The sequence below is a fragment of the Monomorium pharaonis genome, chromosome 2, assembly GCF_013373865.1.
Source record: "Monomorium pharaonis isolate MP-MQ-018 chromosome 2, ASM1337386v2, whole genome shotgun sequence".
Taxonomy (NCBI): domain Eukaryota; kingdom Metazoa; phylum Arthropoda; class Insecta; order Hymenoptera; family Formicidae; genus Monomorium; species Monomorium pharaonis.
The window spans coordinates 11,606,395-11,629,148 of record NC_050468.1 but is presented as its reverse complement, the minus strand read 5'-3'; the positions used below and the strand labels follow the sequence as shown (position 1 = coordinate 11,629,148).

General features: G+C 32.5%; 1 protein-coding gene across 1 annotated transcript in view; it reads right to left on the bottom strand.

Moving 5' to 3' along the window:
* The window catches only part of LOC105838541 (homeobox protein Hox-A1), a 31,398-nt gene extending 15,863 nt beyond the window's left edge, over positions 1-15,535 (bottom strand). The window contains exon 1 of the mRNA XM_028194481.2: positions 13,752-15,535. Coding sequence (XP_028050282.1) covers positions 13,752-14,982 — 1,231 coding nt within the window. The 5' untranslated portion in view covers positions 14,983-15,535. The remainder of the gene's footprint in view (positions 1-13,751) is intronic.
* Between the last annotated feature and the right edge of the window lie 7,219 nt (positions 15,536-22,754).

The following is a 22,754-nucleotide window of genomic DNA, read 5'->3' as shown; positions in this document are numbered from 1 at the left end:
GCGTAATCAACCACCAATTATTACAGCTCTCGTCACTGGCGATACCTTACACATTAGCGATGGAGACTTTTCCCTCTGTCGTCAAAGAGTATTTTGTCACGCGAGGGGAAAAACAAGCGCTGGAAAGCACCGAAAACGAACTTGATCGGCAATTAAGCCGGTTCGACTCGTCCGGTCGAGTCCGGGCAACGAGTCAAAGGCGTTTCGCGGGCGAAAGGAGCTCGACCGTACCGCGTCACGTATCCAGCAGCTATCCAGCGCGCGTACTCACGTGCATACACGTACAACGTGGACGATACACGCGCACATATATTCCCGCGTACACGTAGCTACCCGAATAGTATTACCGACAAGACCGTATATAGACATGGGATGGCGCGTTTGAGCGAGCGCGCGGGATGTTACACATCGGGTAACCAAGATCTGTTTGCTTGCGGACGGCCAAACTAGCTGGCAGCTAATTCAGAAACGCCATTACCACCTATACGCTTATAGGCGGACCTGATGCCGCCGCCGCCGCCGCCGCCACCGCCGCCACCATCGGCTTCCGGGTGTATATACCCGCGCATACATGCACTCCATGCGTGCGTGCGTGCGGTCGTGAGCGAGCAAGCGAGTGCATCGGTTTAATCTCTCCCGCCCTCGACGATGCGCTCTCTCTTTCTCTCTCTCTCTCTCTTTCTCTATCTATCTATCTATCTGTCTACCGCGCGCCGACGAGCTTTAATTTCGAGCTCCGTTCCGGAAACAACATCGACATCAAGTCGTAGTTGCGACCCCGAGGTCGAACGAGAGAAGTCAATCGCTAACGACGCTGATTCACCCGACACCGACTTGTCGCTTTCGGAGCGCTCTCGTACGCTAGCGAGGGCTGTTGAAACCGCTACCATTACGATGAGTCCAATTCTCGACGCTACACGCACGGTGAAATAAACCGATTTAATTTGCCGTGATCTCGTTCTTACGAATAAACATGGGCATCCCGTTCTTTTTTCCGTTAAAAGTTCGTTTTTTCTTTATTACATAAAATTTCTTCTCGAATGTGCTGCGATGGTTATTTATTCCATATATCTTATATGCGTTGGAAAAATATAAGAAAGTATATATGAGAGATTATTTAGAGGGAAGACTAATACTCTAACATGTTTTCTAAAACGACACCCTCTTATTTCTCAGAAATTAAATATTGCACTGTGTTAATACTAATAAGAATATGATCTTTGCTTACATAATTAATTAACTAAAAATCTATAATTCATACATTTATGGTTTTTTTTTATAAAGCCTGTTAAAAACAAATTTTTAAAAAGCAAAAACAAAATTTGCATGTTTTTCTTTTACAAGTTGCATAGTTTAAACAGTAGTGAGTACATTGTTTATAATATTAGATTATTTTACATATTGTATCTATACTGTTTCTATTTTTCTTTTTGTATCTTTTTTATAATGCGATAAGAAACATAAAGTTATCATGGAGTGTAAACCGATACATTTTTTGTGAGAATAGATTAAAGATATGTCTATTATTTTCATAATTTTATTTTAAATAAATTGCGTATTTTTTAAATAAATATGTATTTTTATTACATAGTCTTTATAAGTTCTTTTAAATTGCTTTTATTTTTTTAATGTTTAAGTCATTTCATTTTATAAACTTTATTGTTTAATACATAGAATTATATTTTATTGCTTATAATTACAGTTTATCAATTTATTTTATAGTTCTCTCTCCTCTTTCCTACTATAAGGAGAAAAGATTTGAATTTTGCTTACTATAATAATTTTAAGGTCAAATTTTTTTGACGTTTATTTTTTGTTATGTTGCAAAACCATTAATTACACAATCACACAAAAAAATGGTCTGGCGTGTAGACCAGACCCATGTATTTCTATGGATTTTGGCCTGCTGAATCCAAATCTGATGTCAAAATTGGTAGATTAGTTTGCTGTTTCGAAGAAAACTTAAAAAAGCTCGAAAATCCACAAAACAAATACTTTCGCTGATGTAATTTTAGCCTACATAACAGAAACGATTCGGGATGTGTTCTTTATGTATTTTGACATGCTGAGTTCGAGTTCAGAATTAGTTCACCAAGTTCAAGATCAATTAATCTTAAAAAGAGCTTAAAATCCCATAAAATGTGCATTTTTGTTGGATGTACCCTCGGCTTGTGAAACAAAAGTACATTCTGGCAAGTTTTTTTGCGTATCTTAAATTGTTAAGTCGACCTGAAAAAGACAGTTAAAAATTCTATGGAAAAGTTGTAGTAAGTGCTATGCTATATTAGATTTTCCGCAACAGAAGAAAAAAAGAAGAATCCCTATTATTTCTTTTTACTATACCTGATTCTTTTATTTTCAAACAAATCTATGCAGAGGCATTCTCTTACGTTTGTTTTCTCTCTATGGTACTTCTCTTTTCAGCATCTAGCAGAAATCAGCCATTATATTCTCATCCCATCTGCCTTGATATCAGGCTCCATTTCTGCGATATCCTGGTGGAATGGTTTTTCCTGTTCCTCACTATTACCTAGATTTTCTGGGAAGTAGTCTATATGAGAATCCAAGAAATGTAACTTAAGATTCATCAAGCAACTCAGTTTTCTGAAATTCTCAACCATTTTGGATACTATTTCTTTGTACATTGCACTCCTGTGGTTTTCTAAAAAATTTTCGACAACATTTTTGAAACTCAGCTAAGCATTTTTTCCGATATCATTTATTTTAGTGATAAAAGTTTCATCCCTTAATAATATTTGTTCAACAATAAGTATTTGTTTTGTGGATTTTCAAGCTTTTTATGAAGTTTCCTCAAAACAGCAAACCTATCTACCAATTCTGACATCAGATTTGGATTCAGCAGGCTATAATCCATAGGAATACATGGGTCTGGTATACAGACCAGACCACTTTTGTTGTGTGGCTGTGTTATTATAAAATGTGAAATATAACACATCTAAATTGCTAGACTATTTGATAGATGACGCTTTTCAGTTTACATTTTTTTTAAGTTTAATTTTTACTTAAGTTTTAATTGTATTAAAAAAAAATTTTATTTGAAAGCAAAGCAATATGTTAGTATTAGTGATCATTCTCTATATTTACGAATTGACATAGAAAGGTTTTGTTAAAATACAGTTCTAAAAATAATTGTTAGATTATGAAAGTAATTAAAGTTAAATTTTAATTTAAAATTAAATTACGCAACAATTTTTATTACGCAATAATAATTAAAAAAGTTATCAAAATTATTTTACCGAAAATATGTATTTATTCTATATCTTATCAACGTATTTAAAATTAATAATTAAATAATTATTGCAGCATTAAAAAAATTGTGATAAAAAACACTAATATTCAAGAGAAACACCAATGCTCTCTGAATAACAATTATCACTGATTTGCAATGATAAACTTATAACTGTGATAATTAGTGAGTATTCATTGTCCTTTTGTAATTTCGACTTTAATATTAGAGTATTACACTAACAGAAATGGATACTAGATTCAAATAAATAGTTATTTGAATAGTACTAATAACATATTTCATAAAAAATTAATAATATTTTTTTTAAGCAAATAATATTTCCTCAATTATAGAAAATATTACATACTTTTTATAAAATATATTATTAGTACTATTCAAATAATTATTTATTTAAATCAAGCTTTTCTCCATTTCTGTGTATTATTGAAAGAACAGTGTATTTATTTTGGCTTAGAGAGTATTTATGTTTATTCATAACAAGATATTTTATAATTTATAAAAATCACAGAAATTAAAAGTGGTTTAAAGAAAAAAGTACAGTTTTTAATAGTTTTATTAAAGTCTTTGTAAGTAGTGCAATAATTTTAAAATGACTATTAAAAGTTAAAACATTTTTTTTTTTCAAATTATATTTAATTTCTACAACTGTTTATAATTTATGAAAATATATCTTTTTTTGCAATTTCTTTCATTATAAATTTACAACATCAATTTTAGAATGATTAGATAAAACATATAACAATGTATAAATCGATGCATTAATCTCGAATTGTACGTACTTTACACCCTTTCTTCCCCTTTATATTTCTCACAGAATATTTTTATCGCGTAATTTTAAATGAAAACACGATTAAATCTCCCTGGAAGTAGATAACGCGGCGATAACTTGCGCAATCAGCCACGTGAACCTAGCTATCTAGAACACCATAAGCGCTGCGGTCGAATTAATAAGAATGCCGTAAATTCCGGACAAATAAGATTAATCTCCCGCAATCGGTGCGCCATATGTTAGAATATAGAATGTAAAGGGTAACAGTATGCAACAAAAGGTGATAGAAATTTCTTCCGTTGTCTATATAGTTTATTGAGTCCGTTTTAGGGTTATTTTCTAATTTTTTTATTAAACGATCCACCGTGATATTACTATTTTTATTACAATATATTTTTATTTTATTGTTAAAGATGTTACATATCAGTGCATCAGTACAAAAATTGTACATATATTGTTTTATTAAATATGATGTTTGAATATTTGTACAAAATTTGTATAAAATTTGTGTCAAATTGTTTTACTGGTTTAAACATAAAACATTTTTCAATTGATAAAAGAGCGTTTTACATCAAAGTGAAATACTTCTAGAAATTCTCATATACATTGTGAGCTTGCAAATATTTTATACCAACATATTTTATACAAATGATTCATGTTAGAAGAAAAGGAAAGACAAATGTAATCGACTGTACCAGTTTTGAGATCTAATTTTTCAGACATTTATTCCTGATTACGCTGCAAAAATGTTAATAAATATTCAAAAACGTCATTTGAAATCACTTATTCCTTTAAAAGTTATTTACTCTATTAAATTATTAATTGTTTTATTCTTTTAATTTCAAGATCAAAGGTTGAATATTTACAACCAAAATTTGTGCCGTTGATTGGGAAAAAGAAAGATTAAAAGTCTAAGAAATCTGTAATTTTTAAATTTCGATAACCTTTGATTGTGATATTGTAACCAACATCTTTAAGATATAAAAGATGACATATATTTATTATCTTATTAGCGTAATATTTTTGTAATTATTGTATTACTGTTAATGTGCGATATTGTCCATAGTATTGTAAAAGGTAAAATATGCAAAGCGGTTGAGCGAATGGCTTTTGCTCGCGGATCTCCGACGGAAACGCGAAATTGACCATTTAAACGGACTATAAGTCCGCGGAGTTGCCATGGAAACGGTATGGTGACGGCGGTGGCAGAGCATGTCGGGACGTGGGAGGCTGCGAAGGGGATGAATAGACGGATGAATGACGCACAATTAACTAATTAAATCATCCGCCAACCCCTCGCGTGCGCGCTCTCTGTCTCCCGAGTATCATCCCCCTTTTGTTGGTAGAGTTTCCGCCGCCATCTCCTCGTCATTGTTTCTCCCCGTTCGTATGGATGGCGGGATCGGTTCGAAAAAAAAGAGTAAGAGAGAGAAAGAGAGAAAACGAGAAAGAGAAGAAAAAGAAAAAAAAACGGGATTCCAGGCGTATCGTCACGCTACCCTCACGGTTCGTCAAGTCGATTTAAGCCAAATTGCCGATCGAATTGTTCGTAAAGAAACGAATCCTCCTTAATTGCGGTTCCTCGAAGAGAGTCTTCTTGTTTTCCTCTGCCGAACAATGTCGATTCTTGGTGAAAGTTCACTCAATAATAGAATATACAGCGAGATTCGAATATTTGACTGATTGATAATGGAATAGTTGGACAGAACGCTGGTCTGAATTTATTTTGAAAGAACGCAGTTCTGCATGCCACAGATGAAATATCGTTCTCCATTCTCTACAGTTTAAAATTTTATTTAAAGAAGTTAATATCGCAATATAAAATTGAATAATATTTTTATATGTATTGGTAAGAGAGAAAATGAGGAATTTTATTTTAATTAAAATATTCTGTGTATTAGTACACACGAAAATTAATGTTATAAATTTTTATTTTATATTGCTATTTTATTTTACATCATTAATATGATGTTTGTAGACGTAGCTTCCTTGGAATTTATTTTTTAGCGAATTTAATTCTCTGAAAATAAAAACAACTGATTGTGAAAACAGAAACATGCGCATTAGTGAAGTGAACGCGATAAAAGCAGCGCTTATGCTATATATGTATATTACAATGTTTATTTTCAAGATATTTAATTTCACTTTGCGATATTCTGCCGTGACGCTAAAAGGAAATGGCAATGCTGTTTTTTCTTCAACGCCCTTAGTAAATAAAACTACCTTTAATTTGATTTGTGCCTCCTACTAAGAGCCTCCCCATTAACTTGAAAAAATATCTTCACAGACTTCAGGCCATTAGAGAGGAATTTGTAACTCGATTAACATTTACATGGATAGATTTTTCGAGAAATGAAAAAAAAACTCATATACGATAAATTCTGTCATTCCATAGTAACATTTTTTCTATACAAAAACAGTGGAATTTAATCAAAGACTATTTAGCGCTCTTGTTCGCGTATATTTAATATATTTGTATTAAATTTTGTAACGTGCGTTTTTAGAATAATGTTATCAGTATTGCAAGATAAGAAGCGTTCAGATGCCATGAAATAAAACGTCCAGCGTGGAAATTTTGTATTTCCATAATCGGCAAATTAAACATTCGCCGTCATTAAATCATCGGCATTAAAATATGTAAAACAACGGTGAAAATAAAAATCACGTGCTAGCAGTTTTATCGTACGCGAGATTTATCGCGCCCTCCGCGATTATTTATATATTTGCCGTTGATATCGGTACCTGCAATTAATATCGTTAAAACGCTTAAGGATTTTCTCAGCGCGCGCATATCGTATAAAAAGGCCATAAATTCGAGATGAATAATTTATTCCTTCCCGGTATGTCCGGTAGGGGACAGTAATTATTACAATTGTACTTCAACTCGCGCGAACGATTAATCATCGCTGGCGTGCCTATATAACTATGATACCATCGGAAAATCGATGACGTTCGCACGCTAATCCAAAAGCCAATTATCGACTATTGTCGATCATTGCTGATTGACACATGCATATATCAAGTAAAAAAATATAAAACATCCGAAATGTTACGTAGATGCGCCAATGTGTAGCGAAAAATGCGAATACATCTTTGCTGGCTTTGTGAACGAAGTATAATTTGCGTATAATATTGATTGATTTATTTAAAATGGACTTCTTAATGCAATCTTATTAAATACATATAGGAAAATTGCCTTTAATTATATGTAATTATTTTTTAAGTAACGATACCTTAACGTCATATAACGATACTTATTACTATTACATGTTTATAATGAAATTTTATCAATGTAAATAATTTTCATGTAAATTAAACATGTATATTGACCGATTTTTTTTTTTAATTATAAGTATTAACAGAAACAAAAATATTTTAAAAATGTATTTCTCTTATAAACTCTAAACTATAAAACGTGTAACATGAGTTCTTGAAATCCTTAATTCAGCAACACTTTATTTAGCAACTCGCTATTACAAAGCACGACGCGTAATATCTTTAAGGTGTCTGCGCGTATAATTCCAGTAATACAATCATTATAGTAACAACGATACGTTGCTATTCCATTTGGCGGCGACAATCGATGACCGCGGAACTGCGCTAATTAGAGCGGCTGCGGTGCGAGCCATCCATTCGTAACGCGATATGGATAACTATCTAGCAGCCGGCGGTGACGTGAGGTTTGAGGGTGCGGTGGGCGGCGGTTCTGTATGGGCACGGGGGTATATCGTGCAATACGCGGGCTCCGACACGTGCGCACAGTCCGCTTATAGCGCGCTAGTTAAATTTCGATACGCCGTTACGCGCGGCACGGGATAGATGAAACATGGTGTTGTCGTTGCGTCGCCGCGCGCGGGCATAACGCGCGACAAATATTCCGCAAATAAAAGCTCGCATCATCCTCCCACGCCGTACCAGCCCTCGCCGTTCCCCGCCGCCCTCCGCCGCCCCCTTTCCCCCGCGTATTTACAGAACGTCGCGCGGGGATGGTCTGCGCGGCCGCCGGCAATTTTTAACAAGTCGAGCCGTGTACCGACGATGCCCTCCATAGGACATGGACCGGAGGGGGAGGAAGGGGGAGGTTGATAGCGGCAGGGATACATTCGATGTATTCGACGCGCGTTTTATTTCGTGCCACGCGAGCGCGCGCGCGCACGCATGTGCGCTCTTCTCTCCCTCGCTCTCTTTTTTTTTTGCGTTTTCTCTTTTTTGCGCTTGTTTTACGCTACCGCTCGATTTTTTTCGCCTTTTTTGGTCGACGCTGGATTGCTCGGCAACTACCAATCAGGATCATCTGACAGGAAATACCCCGCGCACCCGTCACCGTTCGCCACTTGTGTCCGCGGCGTCCCCGCCGCCACTCCGCCTCTCATTTCTGCTTCCCTCCCTTCCTCCTTCGTCCCGGGATATCCGCCGCCGCCGCCGCCATCGCCATACGTTCACTGACCAATTTGTTCGATAAAAGCCCTCGACTGATTGGCCTGACAACGCGGCCACGGCTCTTTTTTCCGAGCGCGAAATTTACCGTGGTAACCGGATCCCTCGTTGCACCCCCCCCTCACCCTCCCCCTTCATTCCTCGGCCTTTGCCTTTTACCTTCCAAATTTCTCCGTCGTCACTTGGTACCACTTTCTTCCCTCTCGCTCCACGTCTTTTCTTCTTCGAATTTCTGAGACGGTTTCTGTGATTCGTGGCAAGGTTTGTGAATTAGTTGGCAGCGATGCAGTTCTTCGGCCGCGTGAATAAGGGTTTTGTAGGCAAACGGCGACTGAATGCGCTTCCTTACTTTTCAAGACAAATTGCAAAAGTTTAATTAAAAACTGGCGAAACTTATTAGATGAAATGCGATTCAAGAGAATCAATGCGAAGATCTCCAAGAGATTTTAATTTAAAGTAATAGACTCTCCATGAAAGATTAAAAAAATTTATTTTCTACTATAAAATTATTCATATTCTGCTAACAATTACAATTACGTTTAATAAATATATGAAATAAATTGACTGCGTTTATAATTAAGATTTTTTCAGAATTGTTAAACGTAATTTTTTAACCACGCAAAATAAAGAAAATAAATAATTTTTTGAACAACCAACACACATTTTATATTTCATAACGTATTTTTACATTATTTTATGTTGAAAAGTTTTTAAACAATTTCAAAAATTTATATGTTTGCGCGCACGTATTTTTATATTATTTTACCTACACTGAAAAAAAAAGTAATATATTCAATAAGATATGTTATTGCGGGCTGCCAATTACAGATATACTCAATACAATAATATATGCTATTGCAGTATCAACATTGTACTTGCATTAATAGCAAATATTATTGTATTGAGTATTTTATGTAGTTGGCAGCCCGCAATCACATATGTTATGGACTATATTAAATTTTTTTTCTGTGTAAAAAAATGTTTTAAACAACTTCAAAAATCTACGTTCGCGCTCCCGTGACGTGGGTCGCGAGCATACAAACGTCACATCACCGTTATCGTGGATGGTAAAATTTGTATAGTCGGCCAATATGGTCTGGTAGAGCGGTACATTAGACACGTAAACATGTACTATCTGCTCATCGCAGCGGCAATCTGTCTTTCGACGTTGCCTCTCACTTTCGAGTTAATAGCTGGTAATAGCCGTCGAGAGCTAACATAACACAGCCCCCTCCCCCCCTCACACGCATGAGTTACCGTCGATCGACGATATCGCCTGATGATCCACTCACCCACGCAATTCCTTGATTTTGCGCAATACGCATCTGCCTTCGTCCTGCGAAGAAACCCTGCAGTCTCTTTATTTTCTTTCGTAAAAATTTGATTGCAAGTTTGATTGCTATTAACATTATGCACACTCAATGTTTTGTTGATTATCAAGCAGCACATTAAATTATCTGAACTGGATTTTAATTGTCAATAATCGCGGAAAAATAAAATTCCGTTATCTGTTAATTTTCTTAATAACGATCTCGAAATAATCACAAATGTTATTTGATGTGATAAGAAAATAGGTAATTAAAAATCGCTGTATTTCTTGATTTCAAATTTGATTTCAAGCATTCTTTTAAATCGAACTTGTCGCGCCTATTCTTGCGCTATCTCGCGCGCTATTTGTTGCAGATCCGTGAACGGCGATAAAGTCGCAATCAATGTGTTTTTTTCTGGGATCGGCACTGCTAGCATCACTGTCGGCTTAGGAAAGAACGATTTATGAGCATCGTTATCGACTTTAACAACTGTTATCGGCTATGCTCAATTTCTTCGCAAATTATTATCGAATTGTTAATTTATCAAGCATTGAAACAGGATTAATGGCTTTAAAGTGAAGGTCGAATGACGCCTTTTGCAATCGCACCTTGCAACTGTACACAATGGGTTGGGGTTTAAAAAAGAAATTATCAAAATACAATATAAAATTATTAATGCAAAAGTTTCATAAAATAGAGTTTTGTACTAAAGTATTATATTTATTAAACTTATTTCTAGAATTTTATATGTTGAATAGAGTAATTTGTTTATTTCTAATTAAAGCAGAAAGTAAAAGATATATAGAATTTTTATATCTTTAATTTTTATATCTTTAACTCACTTTCATAGAAGATTTTATATCTCAGAATTTTTCATATTCCGAAGTTTATGTATAATCTTTATCTGTTTAAATGAGAGAAACACGATTATGGACATTAAAAGGTTGTATATATAAACATAAAATTTAAATATAAAATAATTAGTAAAATCGTAATATATTAATTTTTGTGTTTATATGATTATCTACTTAACTTTGGTTCTACAAGATTTTTCCGAAAAAAGAATGATGCTATTGCATTGTATAAAATGCCTGCTTTAAAACTGACTTGAGCTTTTCTTGTTTTTTCTCGTTTACTATTAAGAAATTCTTTATTAAATATTAATTTCATTTTAATAAATAAATCTAAATGTTTTGAGCATAAAACAACAAATTTAGATTTTCTTTAAATTGTTTTAGAGAGATTTATTTTGATTAAAAGAAATTAATCTTAAGTGAGAGAAAGAGAGAGTCTCAAGATAAAAATGTACAATTTTTTTTACTCATTAAAGTCTATGATTGAATCAGCAGAGATTATTAAAAAAGATTATTAAAAAGTAACAGAGTAAAGTTAAGAATATAATCGGAACATTCATTCACATTTTATGATATAAAAAGTATATTATAAAAACCATTTTTACAATAATTGTTATAAACAAATTATTAAATATTGATTGTACAGACGAATTGATAATGCCAATTGATTTTGTGCGAAAAGTTACAAAATAAACGTATAACTTTTTCTCATATTGTTTTCCAATTTATGCAAAAACATAAATAAATAAAATAAAAATAAAAATCGTGAGTTACTAAAACTCATCGTTTCACAGCTCATGACTAGACCAGTAACGTTGATAAAAAACAATTTTGCATATTTTACATTTTTTTAGCAATTATTCTCACAGAATCAATTTCTGAGAAATTGTGATTTTTTTTTTTTTAGAATTATTTTCTACAATAAATATTTAATATTTTATAATACTTTTCTTTATTTTAAAAAAAGCAAGTAATAAAGTCTCTTTTCCGCGATGCTGATTGGTTTTCCCGTTGCGCTTCGTGTCGCGAGAGTAACTGTTATTGAGATTGAATTTTGACAACTGTCAAATTTGTATAGATGGCTATACAATTATCGTTGTGGTTTATATATTTTAAAAAAGTAAGAAATAAAAAGTTAAATAGCGCGCGTCTGTAGTGTCTAGTATTGTAAATTGCATCAGGCATTTTAAATCTCGATGTAATATTTGAAATTAGCGATTTTAATAATCACTTTTAGACATCTATACAAAAGGTCATTTTTATGTTTTATATTTTTTGCACAACATGATGGATTTCCAACCAGTCCATTGTGCAATGCTTGCGATCTTATCATGCATTGTGATAAAAATCACGCGGCCCGGAAATCGGATTCGATAATTCCACTTTTTAAATATTAAATATGCACTTCTTAAGCATAAATCACAACAAATTGCAGGTATACGTTGAAATAAAAATTTTATGTATTACAAAACATGAAATCAAAACTTCTGTAATACATATCTGTATTACTCGTTACCTTTATTATTATGTCGAGCATAGAAATATGTTTTGTTAATGTTCTTAATACAAAAGGAACGAGTTTCATAAAGGTCATTGCACATACATTTCCGTAATCGTAATCGTAAGATTTCGACCAATCATATTAATCAAATCAGCCGTAACCGATCAAATTAACAAATCGTATTGCTCAATTTCTTACGAAATTAATTGGTAACGGTTTACAGAAATGTACATGCAATGGCTTAAACAGCACCATCCAATTTATAAACATTTTCGGTACATTTATACTCTAATAAATATTTCAAATTGCACGTTATATTCCTCGGATATCAATGTTCGTGAGCTTGTTTATATTAAAAGTAACAGTATTATAATAGCTCGCGTTGTTTTGTCAAATAAAACACCTAATATGACGCAGAACAAAATTTAATAAAAGGCTTCAAATCATCGTACATAATAAAGAAACGAGAAATTTCATCTTTTGTTTTGACTTCTAGATATAAAAAAAATTACAGAAATTTTTTACATAAAACCCCACAAAACCCCTACTTTGATGTTGTGTTTTTATAAAATAAAAAAATTTAATTCTTTGTTATGTTAAATATTATTTAAAATATATTATTTATCATTGTTGATTTATATCTTTATTTTTTATTTTCTTTTCTTATACTATTCCACTTAAAGGCCGAGTGATATATCTTATCATAAAATAGCAAATTTCAATTTGCGTCGCTTTTTATAGCGATGATAATTATAATAATTTTTATCAGATATCACGCGATTAATTACTTGTATCATTCTTGGCACGGCGATCATTATGATATTATTCAATTAATTACAAGCATCAGCATTTCGACTGATCAATAAGTGATCGATAAGTTCAATTTGATTGGATTTAATTTATGCTTTTGTGGCTAATGATGCAAAGTATTTATTTATATGATATTAGACTTCTTATATATCATTCTCAACAGATATATCTCGTTACGTAGTTATTTTTTTTAATTATTTGTTGATACTAAAAATAATTGTTTTATTGAAAATTCTAATAGCTAAAATACTTGAATTTTATTATAATCAAATGAAAATTTTATGAATATTACTGATTGATAAGTGATCGATAAGTTCAATTTGATATAATTGGATATAATTTATACTCTTGTGACTAATAATGCAAAGTATTTATTTATATGATAATAAATTTCTTACGCATTATTCACGCAGATATTTCGTTACGTAGGAATTTTTTGATTATTTATTGATATTAAAGAATTTTGTTGATATTAAAAAAATAATTGTATTATTAAAAACTCCAATAGTTAAAATATTTCAATTTTATTATAATCAAATAAAAATGTTATGACTATTACTTTCAACATTATCTTTATATTGGATAATGATTTAAATATACTTTTTTTAGATATAAAATTTTTGAAATGTTAAAAATTTTTTTAACATATAATCTTTTATTTTTACGAAATACATTTCTCTTCTCTATATATCCTATATGATAATTTATCAAAAGCTGCAACGATTCATCAAAGCACAAACAATGTCAAAATATCCGAAACAGTCATTGTAATCAATCAAATTAATCACGTCAATTTACTCACCGGCCAAATCCGCGGGAAGTCTCGGATATAACATGCCGGTCCGGGCAAACCACTCGAGCTGGAGTGGATGAATGTGGTGTTGCTGAGGATGAGGCCCTCCGGATTGGGGATGGCCGACCGGTTGACCCTCCTTATGTATCGAGTGGAAGGCGCTGCCGCCGGCCGGATGATAGTACAATCCTCCCGGATGGATAAGTGGTCCCGCGGGATGCAGTAGGAGGCCCTGATTCTGTCTGACCACCGCCGCGCTTACGCCATAGGGCCCGGACACAAGGCTCTGATGGTTTAGCACCCCGTTACTGGAAGGATCCTCCGAGCCGGGAGATATGGGAGGACTAGAAGCAGGACTGCGACTCGCGTTACTCCCAGGACTAGCGCTTCCGGTTCGCGTCGGATCCACGTCAACCGATGTGTCGTCCTCGACGTTCTCGAGTCGATCGTTCCGGTAGTTACTGGTCCCCGTTTCGGGCCTAAACTGACCCCTTTGGACAGACACGCCGGAATTGTTGGAATGAAGACCGAGAACCGTCTCGCGATTGGAGGAGTGTCTTTCTCGAGCTTCTAGACTGGGCGAATCGGATTCATGATGCTGAACAAAAGGATTCAGAGAATTCCTTAAGGCGGTTCTTTGATCACTAGAGCACCTTATGGCGTTAGGGGATTCTCGTTCTTGAATGCTACCAAGATTCAGGCCGTCAGATTGGACACCGTGATTTCTAGAGAACGATTTCTGTCGATCGGCCGATGACTGTTCTATTTCATTTTGCTTAGTGGCGCGACCCAGAAGCGCATCGATGCAGAAGGACGTTTTGCCAATGGAACTGTTGTGCTGATTTGATGAGTTGAGGATGTAATTTTGTGGGGAAGACGTTCTTCCAGGAGAACTTTCTGGCTCGCGACAGCGATTTGTTGCTATTTCATCGCTAAAACATTTCCTGGAAGAGTTCTCCGAGTCCTGGAAAAAAATTGGACCCGCGTGGTCTTTTTTGAACCGTTTACTTCCGGCATCCTCGTGGTATCTGATTACTCTGTCTTCCACATCTGGTGATCTGGCACCTACGAAACGTACTTCCTCGAGCGATCTCACTCGGCTGTCCAGCGGCGATCTGGCGTCCTCTGATCTGGGCGAAGACCCGGGATCCTGAAGTCTTTGTTGAAGATTATAGAGGTGTTGCGGATGCTGATGCAAATCTTCTGAGACCATTTGCGCGTTGTAATGCATAGCTGCCATATCCTGCGGTCACTGTAGATTTTTAACACATACTTTTTATTGAGATTATGTCCTTGCAATGTTAACACTACGAAAATTTAATCGATGCGAGATGTCACTTGAGCAATATAATCTGCCTCTGACACTGACTTAAACAAATTGTAGAAAATGTCTAAAAGATCAAAGACGACTGATTGAGCAGGGTGTCAGAATAATCTTCAAAATCAACACTTGACTAATTCTACGTTATAATAAAGTAATTTCATCCAATCGACGCTTGTAATTTCTTAAATTGGTTATTATAAATCTAGTGCGATCGAAGCGATCGTTAACCAATCCATAGTTTGGCCATTCGCACTCGGTGGATTGATAATCGTTCTTTGCAATTGATTGATTCCGCGATTATATGAGTCACGATCTTCACACGAAGCAGACGACACGACCAAGCGGCTCGGTGTCGCGTCGCAAAGTGACGTCGCGACCGCGTGTTCGCCGAAAAAGCTTCTCCCACTAAATAGAATCGCTGCAACTGGCTGTTGACTACGCCCACCGTGGGTCGGGCGTGTCCGAGCTACCCGGATCCTTTGGCGGGGGTGAGATACAGCGAGGTACTTCCGTTGAGTGCAACGGGGATAGCGATGCTACCCTAAAGCTTCCCCTTCGACCAATCAGAGCTTGCGTGAAGGATCGGCGCGAGAGAGGTACCAGAGAGAGACGCACGAAGGTTCTTCACGTGATCGTGGAGGTATGAAGAAGAGGTAAATAGGCGTGAAAATTCGGCGAGGGTGCGAGCGGATGGACGATTCCGTGGCATTTTCTTGGGGGATTCTTGGTGTCCGCGCGGCGGGTATCAAGACAGTACTGTAATCGATATTGTCGTGTCATTAATTTAACTGTCCGATGATCACGTATTGTACCTGATTTATCATTATTTAATTTAAAGAAGATTGTGCAATCGCCCAAGACGTTTTATTTCTTTTAAACCATAATGTTCTTTTATTAACATAATTTATAAAGCGACAGCTTGTGAGAATTATTTTCAGGTTTGTTGTTGATGAATTTGTTAATCTTCTGCAATATTAAAACAAAATAAAGTAGAAATTGAGGTTCTAAGTTACAGGGAAATAAGTTATTTGTGAATTTTGTTAGAAGATAATATGTCTTTTATTTAATCAAACTTCTTTCTTGGTTAAAATGACGTCGTCTGAAAATTCATTCTTCCAAATTATTTGAGTAAACTCCTCGAATTGACCCATTTCTTACATGCAGGTTTTCTTGTTTTATAAACTATTGTTAGATTATTGTAATTCTTCTTCGGGATTGTATCTTTGATTTTTTATGTTAATTAATTTTAAATTAATTATGTATATAAAATTATATATTTAAATATTTATTATACGTACATTTGAAATAAATGTACATTTGATTATAAAATTTTTAAAGACTATAATACTCAAGTATGCATTTATACTGAACCAGGTGTGCTGTAAACAGGTGTTCAAATTGTGTAGCGCACAAAGACATGTTAACAATGGGGGAAAGAGCTTTAAATTAAATTTAAAAAAATAATTTTCAATTTTCAACAATAATTGTATGCATTTAATTTTATTAAATTTAATTTATTTCAAAACAAGTAGTGTATATAAATTTTAAAAAAACATGTCATCCAAAATCTAAAATTATTAGTCGAATCAGATATTTGTTTATTTCTTAAAATAAAATCTTAATGAAATTTTTCTGTATGTACAGAATCGCCTCGAGTTCTAAATACAAAAATAAAAAGGGATTGTTTTTTTTCTCTCTAAAGATATTTTTAATAAATCATGTATTTAAAAAATTGTCATATATTTAGAAGATTATTAAATAGAAATATTAAATATTAAATAATATTACATAATATTAAATAAAATCCCTTTTGCAAAAAGATTCTTTGTATGTCTCAGCGGTGACCCTGTATTTATAATCAAAATACTTTTTATCATGGCAATGATCGCGAGTCATTGGGATTAATTATAGCGCACAACTGATTATCTGAAAAATGTGTAATCAGAGATATGCGTATTAGTGGACATCCGTTCAGATAGTGCAATGAAGTATTATATCAATAATACGTGTTGCGTTATCAGGTACCTAATAGTCACCTAATAGGTATCACACCCCGTTTGTAATCATATCCCTTATCGGCTCTCATATCAGTTAAACGAATATTTGGTTATCAATGGGGTGGCAAAAACGTTTAACGCTCACAAATATTTCTTTGAATTTATTCTTTGTTCAAAATGTTTTGTATTATAATTAATGATGCAAAAATGATTCATTAACAGCTAATGCAAAAAATCAATATTTTTTGTAATAAATACTTAAAATACATCATAATAAAATCATAATAAAATTAAAGTTAGTAATATAAAATATTCTCAGTTTCTGAATTATTATGCTTATTATTGTAGTTGTTACGTAACATTTTATTCTATCTTATATGTATGATATAATAAAATAAGCACAAATTTTATAGTTCTATTTTTATATATCTTTTTGTCGAATAAAAATCTGTTTATATTTTATATTTTGTCTCACATTTTTGCCCTTTCTTCTTGATAATATTAATTGTATTGTTATTAAGCGTTCAACACAGATGAAAAACACACACACACACACACACGCGCGCGCACGATTATCATTTAGAATGTTATTTCTGATTCATGATTATACGTTTAAAACATCGCAAAGATTCTTCAGTGATGCAGAAATTGATAATAATTCGGTGCAGATGCGCGAAGATACTCGTTGTAGACACTCGAGGCGTTTAACAATCGAAAAATGATGGATCACCCGATGTCGCCCACTTCGTGGTTCCACCATGAACACGGTGCTTGGAAGGTAAATGGTTCGCTCTTCTCGTTTGCCCGTATGTAGCCAAATAAGAGACGAAAGAGTGTTTACTTAAGGGCCGAAGCACGTCCAGCACACTCACGGGATACTCGTTTTCACTCTCCTCTCGATACGTTTCTACGTACTCCCGTAATGTTATCGCATCAGTGTCGTGGATACACGTGCTGTTTCTTAAAATGTATTTGGAAGGCTTAACGCGTCAGTAGTTCACCTCACTTTTCTAAGACTTTTAAGAAAACTTAAATTTTTCTAAGTTCTTAGGAAAGTAGGTTAAATTATCGAATTTGTTGAATTTCTTATTTTATTAAATCTTTCTAAACAAGATTGTTTCTATTCACGTATAAATTATTTTATTGCAAATCTGTTATTTTATTTTTTATTGTAAAAAATAAAAAGGACTTGGAAAAAATAATTCTAAACAATATCAATTAGAAAAATATATTAAAAGAAACTTATAGTTTGTTATAAATTACATTACATTAACTCGATTCAATCCTTTATTAGTCTGTTTATTTTGTAATTTTTTTACATATTTTTATGCGGAATTTTAATCCTTAAAAGCTATAGGTTTATTCAACAACAACAAATTTGAATACTTCTTTTGTGTTCTAAAATACATTCTTTCTTTATTATAAAAGAATTTATTTTGATTATAAATAAATATTTTGATAATTATAAACACATATTTTAATAATAATTTGCGAGATTACAATTCACGGTTATCTTACAATGAATATGCTTCATAGTTAATAACTCCTTAGAGATTGTGAACATCTAGCATTCTACGCCACTGTCGATATATCAGGGTCCATGCAGGTAGCAAACATATATGTATATCATATTGTGGACCTCTGGCACATATTCAGAGGTAACTTTCCGTCACCCTTGACTGTTAAGCAAACATCAAATGATTTTTAACCATCAATTATGCTCCGTCACGATAAGCGAGATTCTTTCCGCCGTATCGTCGTTCGAAAATAATTCGTGAAAAGCCTTTTACTCAAGAATGACTTTTGAAAACAAATTTGTAGGATCATATTCTGAAAGAATCGGAATAATCGGAAAATAATATTACTATAATGATATGTAAAAAAAATAATTTACTAAGTAATGTAAACAAATTTAGAGAGCAATACCACAGTAGCCTTAGTAGTAAAAAAATACGATTATGTGATCATGCCACTGAATTTGGATATACTAAAAAGTTTAGGTTCTTTTTATATTAAATATTATTTATATTATATAAATAATATTTCACGTAAGGTATATTTGAAAAAGATAATATTTATCTTGCAAAAATGTTTACATAAACGGAAATAATGTTCCTATTAAGTCAACAAATTTAAACACTTTGTATACACTTTGAACAGTGTACACGCCGCGATTGTACAAAGTCGAGATAACTATTCTCTCATTTAATAATGTTGATTGGCAGACTATTGGATTTTGCGATTTTTCGATAATCAAAACTTCAGGGTAAATTAGCGGGCGTATATACATATATACATGTGCGAGAGAGAAGAGAGCATTATGTATCATTGCGTCTCTCTTTGGCAAAAAATAATTAACAATTTGATAATGCTAATTCGCACGTCGCACTTCTTATCCGAAGGATAAGATTGTTGTTTCGATCAAGCTATCGTCGGCCGCTGATAAGTCCTAATTGGTGTCGCGCATTCGTTTATCGTAAATCGTCTATATTTATGTAAATATCATTAATTGATATAATCAATCGTCTGGTGCTCGTTTATCGGACTAATTTTAATGCTTTGCTTACTTACATGAGTCATTAAAGTGATACTTAGAATATCCTGGGCTTTATGTGACTTTATGATGCTAAATCAAATGCTTTTACTACTTTTTTAGCGAAGACGAAAGCTTTTAGTTTTTATTAGTCAATATAATATAAAAGTGTAAAAAAATTTTGCAATATAATCTGGAGATTTATGAGATAGATCATTGAATTTGTTTTATATCCTGATTATAACAATAATGATTCTATTATATTTCTATACAAATTAAAAAGAAATTAAAAATTTATTAACAACTACCCTTCCGTGGTTATATTTTATTAGAAATATTTGTTATATTTGTTGCGGAAAATTTGAAATTACTTTGATTCCTTATCGAACTTCAATTTGATATTGTTCAATGATACGATGGTAATTATCGATACATCTGTTGTTTGATAAGCATGATAATCTCGTAAAGTGCCATACGTCGATGTAGCTTTCTAAACACTTTATATAAAAATTTTTATGTAATTAAATTATGTATTTATTTATATCTCTCTTTTTTTAATTGATATAGTTAAGTAAGGTAATGTATATTTAATATAATTGATACACAAAGTATACATATAAATCATTGTAGGTATATTTATCAAATAGATGGGGTGATTTATATGTTGGTATAAATAGGTTAATAAAATGACCATTTTATTACTGCGATAAATAAGCCATCATTGTCATTAATTACGTCGTTCCACTTTAGATTAACGGGTGATAATAGCAAATGAAACCATATAATCGATTTATAAGTTTTCCATTAAAGTTACGTGCGAAATATTATCGCATCTTGATATATATTTCATTATCCCCTTTATCAGCTCGGATATACAACTTGCGTATATAAATATATGTATACATATATATATATATATATATATACATATATATACATATATATATACATATATATAAATATATATATATATATATATATATATATACACAAATTGATTAGTACTATTCAATTAACAAAAATCATTAATTCTCTTTACGTAGAAATTCTTTTATCGTTTTTTCTTTATCATTTTACCTTGACTTTTTATCCGCTCATTTATCGTCTTGTTACATTAACCATATTGTTATACTTGATACAGAAATACTAATGTAAAAAATTTGTCTAACACGTCAAGACAAATAGAAATGGCATTTTTCGACCGAAGTGAATCTCGTTTAATATTTCTATATCAATTGTTTAAAATACATTTTTTAGTTCTATAATTTTATATAAACTGCTAACTGATATGAATTAACCCTTTAAGGGGCACATTTTTTCTAGCAATTATATTAGATAGATCTTGTCGTATCTGTATGTTTTAGATCATGTTAAAACCGAATCCGAAGTCAAAATGTAAAAATTTAAAATGGCGGATTCAATACGGCGGACATCAAACATAAAAATTTAAAATTTGGGATAAAAAAATATGGCCATATTCTTCACAAAATTTGTAATAAAAAAGTTCTCTTTCAGTTTTTTGCTAAAATGCATAGTTTTTGATAAAAAATTCCCGGAATTATAGTCTTGAAATAATTTTATTCGATATTTTGTACCCGCCATTTAAAATTTTTCAAGTCATTTTCATACTTAGTAATCTAAATAACCATTAAGTATAAAATTCTATACAACTGACTTATAAATTAAGTGACAATCAATTTCATATGCTAAAAATAGCATTTTTGCAATATATTTTGTTGAATTCAACTTAATATGACTTAGTTCGTCATCTCTAGTATCTAAAATTATGGTCTGGAAGTTTATTTACATTCAAGAGACTTCTAAAACAAATTTATTATAAAAAAGAGCATTTTTCGTCATTGTTTGTTTGATAACAATTGCAAAATGCATGATTGATGCAAAACTCGTATAGTAGTGCATAGTTTTATCATTAACAAGTATAGAACAGTTTATTTCACAATTATACAATGTAACAGACTTCAGTTACCATATATCAAAAAAACTGAAGAAAATGAGGTGAGAAGTATACTTCCCACCGCCCCTGAAAGGATTAATCGATAATAAAACTTAATCATAAATTAAAACTGAAAATAATGTCCCAAAATCGTGTCAATAACACTGAATATTATTGTAATACGTAAATTTGACGTGCAGTCAAAAAATTGAAGTTTTGATAATGTATTTTTATTCTTTCTTTCCTTTTAAATTATTAATTATTCATGTTTGTTAAATATTAAAGCATCAAAGAACTTATTTCGATTTATATGGGAATCTGGGCCATGCGCGTATACTTTTAAAATGTGTATTTGTGTTTAGGGCAATATATATGTATTTATATTATCAAGATCGCCAGTGCCTATATTACGTGCGTGAGGCAGTACATGAGGTCAAAAATTACATATCAACACGCGAAGTATTGTGCTATAAATCTATATTTTATGTAAAAATATGACTTTAAATGTTAATTCTAATTAATGTTATACTTTGTCATATGTTTTTGCATCTTTTTGCGACGGTGATAGTAAACAAAATCTATTTTTTGTTTAAGACCTGAGCGCCGTCATGGTAAGAAGACTAACGTACCTAAGATACGCTAGGCATCAAGGCCCATCAAAGCACCATCAGAAGACAAAGAACACATTCTTTCTATATCATTTGATATTCCTGATGAAGAGTTCATTTCTAATTAAGACCCTTTTTTTAATCTTCTATATTTTTTCGCGCATGCATAGGTAGCATTAAAAAAAAACTTTTTTTCTTAATGTACTCCTACAGTGCTACACGTCGACATATAAATAAAGCGTATACTCGACGTAGTTCATTTTGGACATGGCTCGTTAAACAAATTTTCTTTGAATTAAATAACGTAATGTTTTCTTAAATTTTTACGTATGTATTGAAATTTATTATTTTAAACGCAAAATTTGTGATTAAAAAATTATGTCTATTATCTTATTTTTGTGATTTAATTATTTAATAATGTATTCACCAAATTTATATTAATAATAAACTATTATAAATTTTTGAGTTAAATTAAATACATTTCTTGAGTTAGATTATTGTTTCACTTAATTATTTTAGATAAATGAATAACTCATCATTTGTATATTAGTCGATATATTAGAATAGAAACAGTAACGATATAAAAATAATTTAAA